General features: G+C 47.3%; 1 protein-coding gene across 1 annotated transcript in view; it reads left to right on the top strand.

Moving 5' to 3' along the window:
• Positions 1–6,996: 6,996 nt before the first annotated feature.
• The window catches only part of LOC143923370 (uncharacterized), a 76,680-nt gene continuing 75,524 nt past the window's right edge, over positions 6,997–8,152 (top strand). Inside the window, exons 1-2 of the mRNA XM_077446995.1 lie at positions 6,997–7,130; positions 7,220–7,589. Of these exons, the coding sequence (XP_077303121.1) occupies positions 7,333–7,589 (257 nt within the window). The 5' untranslated portion in view covers positions 6,997–7,130; positions 7,220–7,332. The remainder of the gene's footprint in view (positions 7,131–7,219; positions 7,590–8,152) is intronic.

Genomic DNA, 8,152 nt, shown 5'->3' with positions numbered 1-8,152 from the left:
CCTCCCCCTCCCCCCACACTGGGAGAATCGGCGGGTGGAGCCATATGCACATGGGGAGAGCGAGGAGCTGGGCCGGCTGACCCCCCCCAATGGGAGAACAGCGGGCCGCCACATGGAGCTAAGTACATGGGGAGAAGGCGGGCAGCAAGAGTATGAGGTGCCACATGACAGGAGCCCGCACCCCACCGGCATGAAAGCCAGGAGAAACTGGCGGCACGCTGGCCAGAGTGGTGGGGGAAGTGGGTGGAGGAGGGTAGAAGGACAGCCCCCCATGAGTGCTGGGAGAAGCGGCGGCTGCCTCCCCCCATGATGCTGGAACATGGGCTGCAAGGGGGGACACCAAACAGCCGGTGGAATCCAGGGATGACAGGGGGAGCCATTGCTAAGGCCGACCGCTGCTCTGCAAGGTAGCCAGGAGTGACAGCATCACCAGAAATCCTGACAACACTGGCCCTGACAGAGGAGGAGGTTTAAATAGCCCTCTTAGGCTCCTCCTACAAATACAGGCTAGCCTACGGTCAGCCTTTCAACATATTGGATTAAGTATTGCACTTCGGCTCAGCACTTCAACGAATACACAAAGCGAAAAACCACAACAGTCTTCTGCAGAACATTAAACAGACTATAGATGACCTAATTCTCCATCAAACTTGTTCATCTCTCATCCAGGCTTCCTTTCAATATTGCCACTCTGTATCATGCACTCCCTACTTTTCCTTCTCACAGTTGCATCCTCTCTCCTTAAATTCTCTCTCCTTCACCCATCTTCTCCATCCCACAGCTTAAATATATCACCCTCACTCCTGTCGTCACATTATTACTGCACTCACCAGATCCTGCTAACTCTGAACCCATATACCAATAAAACCTGCAGGACACTGGGACGTCTCCCACTGCATAAGTCACACTCCCATATCACCCCTCTCACCCTTCTGCTTCTCCTAACTTCTAGAGATATTTCCCCAAATTCTGGACCACCATCATTTACCTTCAGCCAACATACCCAGCAAACCCCATCGTTTCATTGCAACCGCAATCCACACAATCTCATTTCTATTCCTCTTCTGCCTAGAACCGCTCTGTTTATAACAAACTCACCACCATCCATGACCTATTCATCACAAACTCCCTGAACCTACTTGCAATTATTGAGACCTGGATTCAATAATCTGACCTTCCTTCTACTGCTTCTCTCTCCTGTGGACTCACTCCCCCAGGCCTAGTGGATGGAAACGAGGTGGTGTTGGAATCCTTTTATCCCCTCAAAGCACTTTTCAGGTTCTTCATCCACCACCCTCTCTGTCCCTCTCCTCATTTGAAGCTCCCTCTATTCGTCTATTTTCTCCAGTTTCATTGAGAATTGCTGTGATCTATCGGCCCCCTGGACTGGTATCAAACTTCCTTGACGACTTCCCTGCCTGGCTACCCTACTTTCTCTCTTCTGAAATTCCAACAATCATTCTTGGTGACTTCAACATCCCTGTTAATCTTAACACGCCCACTACTTCTAAGCTGCTGAGACTAACCTCCTCTTTTGACCTAAAACAATGGACAAGTGCTTCCACTCACTCTGTTGGCAACTGCCTTGACCTCATATTCTCCTACCTATGCACGACGCACACCCTCTCCAATATTCCTTTTCCTCTCTCTGATCACCACCTTATTATTTTCACTCTCTCCTTGTCTGCCTCCTCCTTGCCTTCCAACTACCAAACTATTAGGCCGCGTACACACGAGAGGATTGTCCGTCCAACTAAGTTCGTCAGACAGTCTGACAGACAGTCCGTCGTACTTTTGAATGAACGGACTTGACCACACACGATGAACGAACAGTCCGCTGAAAACTTGCGTGATGACGTGTACAGCACGTACGACGGGACTAGAAATTCGACGTCCAATACACTGCAATGCAACCTTCCGACGTGTAAATCCTTTCTGAGCATGCGCCATACTTAGTCCGTCCAACTTGCCTACTCACGAGCGGACTGTCCGCTGAAACCAAGTTTCGACGGACAAACTTACGGAAATTCCGAAAGACTTGGTTCACCAGACTGTCCGCTGAAAAAGTCCGCTGAAGCCCACACACGAGCGGATTGTCCGCTGAAACACGTTTCGGCGGACTAAGTTGGGCGGACAATCCTCTCGTGTGTACGCGGCCTTAGCCATAGAAACCTTCGCCATCTTAACCCTTCTTTTCTTTTTTCTGCTACAGATTGTCTCTACGACAAAATCTCATCCTTGTCCTGCCCCAACGTGGCCACTTCTTTCTACAACAGTTCATTGTCATCCACCCTGGATACCTTGGCCCCCACCTCATTATGCACAGAATCAGGCCCGACGGCTACAACCCTGGCAGACAGAAAACACCAGAAGCCTCAAAAAACAGAGCCGTAATCTTGAGCGTCTGTGGCGTAAGACTAAGTCACAGCAAGATTTCAGCCAATATAAATTTCCCAGACCTACTTTATCACTCTCATTAACACGCTCTCACGCAGGCCCCGTCAACTCTTTTCTACCTTTACTACTCTACTTTGTCCTCCATTACCCTCATCCACTAACTTACTCACTGCCAAGGAGATTGCTAATCACTTCAAAAATAAGAGACAATTTGTCTCGAGATCTCCACTCTACAGACATCTCCCTCACCTTACACTCCTTGTCCTCCTGCACAATCAATACTTCCCTCTCTTAACCCAGCTACTATAGAGGAAGTCACTAAACTTTTTTCTAACGCCCACCTAACCTCCTGCCCCCTGGACCCTGTTCCTTCTCAAATACTACGGTCACCATCTGACTCAATCCTACACTCCTTAACTCATATCTTCAACCTCTCACTCTCTACTGGCATCTTCCCCAACCCTCTAAAACATGCACTAGTCACTCCCATACCAAACAAGTCCTCACTAGACCCCACCAATCTTAACAACCTAAACCCATCTCTTTACTCCCGTTTTCCTCCAAACTCCTTGAACGTTTCGTCTACAATCGACTGAGCGACCACCTCATTCAGAATAACCTTCTTGATCCCCTTCAGTCTGGATTTCGCCTACAGCACTCCACAAAAACTGCCCTCCTAAAACTCACAAACGACTTACTAACAGCCAAAACCAATGGTCATTATTCTGTACTCTTACTCTTAGAACTTTCTGCTGCCTTTGATACAGTTGACCACCCCCTTATCCTCAAAAAACTCAATTTGCTTGGTCTCCATGTCTGCGCTCTCCGTTGGTTTGAATCTTACCTATCTCATCGCACCTTCAGTGTCACTTACAACTCCACTTCCTCCTCTCCAACTACTCTTACCGTTGGGGTCCCCCAAGGTTCTGTCCTTGGACCTCTACTATTCTCGATCTACATGTCCTCCCTGGGTCAGCTGATAGCCTCCCATGGCTTCCACTACAGTTTATATGCTGATGACACCCAAATCTCTCTGCCCCTCAACTCACCCCATCAATCTCCTCACGCATCACTGATTTACTAACAGACATGTCAGCCTGGATGTCAAACCACTTCCTCAAACTGAATCTATCTAAAACCGAGCTCTTAATGTTTCCTCCCCCACGTGCTCCCTCCCCTGACTTCTCTGTCAAGATCAATGGCACATCTATCAGTCCGTCCCCACATGCCAGGGTGATAGGGGTAACCTTAGACTCTGAACTGTCCTTTTAGACCCACATACAATCCCTGTCCAAATCATGCCGCCTTAGCCTCTGCAACATTTCCAGAATACGCCCCTTTTTAACTAATGACTCCACCAAGCTTCTAATTCACACCCTGGTTATCTCTCGCCTCGACTACTGCAACTCCCACCTCATTGGATTACCTTTACATAGACTATCCCCCCTTCAGTCCATAATGAATGCCGCTGCAAGACTCACCCACCTTACCAACCATTCAGTGTCTTCCACTCCTCTCTGCCAATCCCTCCACTGGCTTCCACTCACCCAACGAATAAAAATCAAAGTACTAACAATAATTTACAAAGTTGTCCATAACTCTGCCCCCAGCTACATCACTAACCTAGTCCCAAAATACCAACCAAGCCGCTCTCTTCGGTCATCCCAAGACCTCCTGCTCTCTAGCTCCCCTGTCACCTCCTTCCATGCTCGCCTACAGGATTTCTCCAGAGCTTCTCCCATCCTTTGGAACTCCCTACCCCAATCCGTCTGACTGTCCCCTAATCAATCCATCTTTAGACGATCCCTGAAAACCCTTCTCTTTAAAGAAGCCTATCCTACTTCTAACTAACACTGTTTTACTTCCTCCATCAGCTCATCCCCCACAGCTATTACCTCTTGTATCAATTGACCCTTCCTTTTTAGATTGCAAGCTCTAATGAGCAGGACCCTCTGATTCCTCTTGTACCAAATTGTAATGCCTTTATTTTGTTAAGCGCCACACAAACTGTTGGCACTATATAAATCCTGTATAATAATAATAATATGTATAAATATGTTTTTTTTTTTAATATATTTTTTGTATATATGTAAAAATGTGTTTTATTATGCTTTATGTTTGTAAGATGTTTAATAAACAATAATTTACACTCTGTCATGTCAGCTCCATTGTTGTAGAAAGAGGAGAGAGTCACATTCTGCTGATACTGAGAGTTTCAGGAGATTTCTCTTTGTTCCTCGTGCCGGAATGGAGTATTGGTGAAAGAAAAGTAAATGTGAGTTTATACAGGAGGTGGGTGATGGGGGGTGAACAGGAAATTCAAGTGGTTGTTAAGCCACTATATACTTTTCATACAGTCCTCTGCGTTCCCTAATGCTATATGCCCATGTGTGTGTGTTTTATAAATAAAATGGCATCTATTCTTTATTTCAGAGTGGCGCTCACGTGACCATCCCCTCTCTCTCCCTCTCTCCGACAGCTGCAGTGGGAGTGACTGAGAATCCCCTGCTGACGTCACCTGGGAGGAGGAGAGGAGGCGAGAGAGGCAACCGGTCATGTGAGCGCCAAACGGCATTCTGAAACAAGGTATAGACGTTTTTTTTTTAAATAAAGCGCACACACGGGGGCACACAGCATTATAGAACACAGAGGATTATTTGGAAATCTAAAAGTTATATTAGCTGCAGTAGGGGAGGGATGGACCCTGACACAGAGTTGACAGCAGGCATGTACTGGCCATCAGGACTACCGGGAGTTTCCCGGTGGGCCGATGGCTCAGTGGGCCACTCTGATGTAAGGGGGCTGGTGATGGGACACTCTGATGTAAGGGGGCTGGTGATGGGACACTCTGATGTAAGGGGGTGCTGATGGGACACTCTGATGTAAGGGGGTGCTGATGGGACACTCTGATGTAAGGGGCTGGTGATGGGACACTCTGATGTAAGGGGCTGGTGATGGGACACTCTGATGTAAGGGGGCGCTGATGAGACATTCTAATGTAAGGGGGTGCTGATGGGACACTCTGATTTAAGGGGCTGGTGATGGGACACTCTGATGTAAGGGGGTGCTGATGGGACACTCTGATGTAAGGGGGTGCTGGTGATTGGACAATCTTATGTAAGGGAGTGCTGATGGGACACTCAAAATGTAAGTGGGCCGGTCTGGATGAAGTCCAGGGCCAAATTTCTGTCCCAGTCCAGCCCTGGTTGACAGGCAGGGAGGGAAGGGGGGACAGGAGAGCTGTGGCTGACGGAGGCACATAAACTGAGCACGGAGTCAGGGCTCAGCAGCCATGATACACTGTGATCAGTTTACAAGGGGGAGGGCAGAACCAGGCAGGATCAGCCAGGTATTTCAGGTAATAGAAGGAGCCAAATTACACAGCACACACACTGTGCAGTATAACATGCTTTAAAGAAGCAGGATCCTTTTCTCTTTATTTTTTTTTTAAAGTCAACCTAATCCATTGCTTTGTGGCGGTAACATACAGGTTCTCTTATGCCGCGTACACACGAGCGGATTGTATGACGTACTTAGTCTGTTGAAACACATTTCAGCGGACAATCCGCTCGTGTGTGGGCTTCAGCTGACTTTTTCAGCGTGCAGTCCGGAGTACTAAGAATTTCGGATTTTCCAAAAATCTTTCCGTCGTACTTTGGTTTCAGCGGACAATACGGTCGTCAGTAGGCTAGTTCGACGGACTAAGAATGGCGCATGCCCAGAAAGGATTTACACGGCGGAAGGTTGCATTGCTGTGTATTGGACTTCCTATTTCTAGTCCTGTCGTACGTGCTGTACACGTCATCGCGCAAGCTTTCGATGGACTGTTTGTGTATCCGTGTGTGGTCAAGTCCGTTCAGTGGAAACTACGACGGATTGTCCGTCGGATTGTATGACGGACTAAGTACGCCATACAATCCGCTTGTGTGTACGCGGCTTAAGTCTTAGTCAATAAACATTTTCTAGTCACCTTTATGTCTTTCAGCAGCAGTTCTCTGTGTCCTTATTTCATACCTCCCATCTTTTTGAGATGGGAATGAGGGATACCTATCAGGAAAAGTGTGGCGGCATAAGGCACACCCCTTGCCACGCCCCCTTAAAGGAGAATTATACAAAAAATGGATTGGTTAAGCCAAGTGCTTTTTTTTTTACCACTACTTTTCCTTTTTATTGGCTTTTGGAATTTACAAATGCAGCAATTTAGAAACTGGATGAAATATTTAGCGCTGGAAAACACTTTTTGATAGATAAAAAGTGAATTTTATATACAATTATATGGCTCAGACCAAAATGAGGGACAAACGAGGAGGGAAATGGGACAGCAGGACATTGCTCCAAATCAGGGACAGTCCCTCGAAATCAGAGACATTTGGGAGCTATGGCTATTTCCCCTGACATGTGCAATCTTAGTCCACTGCTTACTTTTTTAGTTATTTATTGGGGGGGGGGGGGGGATCGAGTGATTTTTTTTAAATTAATTTGTGTAGTATATTTTATTTCTTTTTATTCTTTTATTTCTGTATACAAAAATGGAACATATTCAGAAAACACACAACGTATGACACAGCTGATGAGTCAGAATGAAAGTGAAAGGAACTTCTGGAAGGGAAAAAAAAAACAGATGTAAACAGAGCAGAGGTGTCGTCCGCCATAGCTCGGTGTTAGCCTTTGTTTGTCCTGGGGCTGGAATGTGACAAGCGGCTTCGTTTTGGCTATTGTCACACGCATTTCAGGTAGTCTGTTTTTAACTCCTTCATAACAAGTTATCTGTAATATCTTCTGAGGCAAAGATCTCACTCCAGACTGCGCTGTCCTCGCCTAGGAGCGGAAGAGTCTCCGAATACAGGAAGAAAGAAAAACAACAAAGATTGAACCGCTGTTGGGTTGTTTAGCTGTGTGTATGACAGGTACTCAACCACCCCAATTCTCAGGATTATGAATAGTTCACTGGATACAGAAGAGTCTGGGGAATCCACAGAGATTCAAGAATCCACAGAAACATCAATAACTCAGGACATGGGGGAACCATCCGGGACACTGACCCCCCGAAGATCAGAAGGTATAGAAGAGTCTGGGGAATCCACGGGGATCGCAGGGAATCAGGAACCCACAGACATACCAACAACAGGGGCAAGTACGGATGCCGAGTCATTAAAAGCACAGACAGGCGAGGAGTCTGCACCCCTGAACAGGTACGCTCCTTTAGTAAACACCTTGCCTTTCTTTTATAAGTAAATTCTACAGCGGGGTACACACCCTAATGCCCCGTACACCGGGGTGACCACATTTCCAAACTGCCATTCAGGGACACCCGCACCTTCCCGAAAAATCAGCCTGTGCCGTAACGAATCACAGCACAGCCGGGGAGCTGGGTGCGTTCTTTACCCAAAAGCACCCCCCCCCCCAAAAAAAAAAAAGTCTGACGCATCGCCACTTTACTCAGTGACAGTAATAGTCCTGGCTGGCCGAGACCCGTTTTACCGCGTTCCAACGCTGGCTCGGTGACTAGACACAAGGAGTGGGATTTATACTCTCCAATCACAAGCAGGGGGCGGAGATTGTGCCTCTCCAGACATTCCCGGCCCGGACAAGTGCTGTCGGTGAGTAAAGCAGTGAAGTGGGCGGCACAGTGGTGTAGTGGATAGCACCTTCACCTAGCAGTAAGATTTGTCTTTTTCGTAAATGACCCCCTATGAGCTTACCTGCAGGGACAACATTTAAATATGAGTTTAGAAAAGAGGACTGTGCTTTAAAG

This window comes from Lithobates pipiens, unplaced genomic scaffold, assembly GCF_037356315.1.
Source record: "Lithobates pipiens isolate NorthernLeopardFrog02 unplaced genomic scaffold, aLitPip1_a1.2 Scaffold_22, whole genome shotgun sequence".
Classification (NCBI taxonomy): domain Eukaryota; kingdom Metazoa; phylum Chordata; class Amphibia; order Anura; family Ranidae; genus Lithobates; species Lithobates pipiens.
The sequence above is the reverse complement of the archived record's forward strand: the minus strand, read 5'-3'. Positions and strand labels throughout refer to the sequence as shown.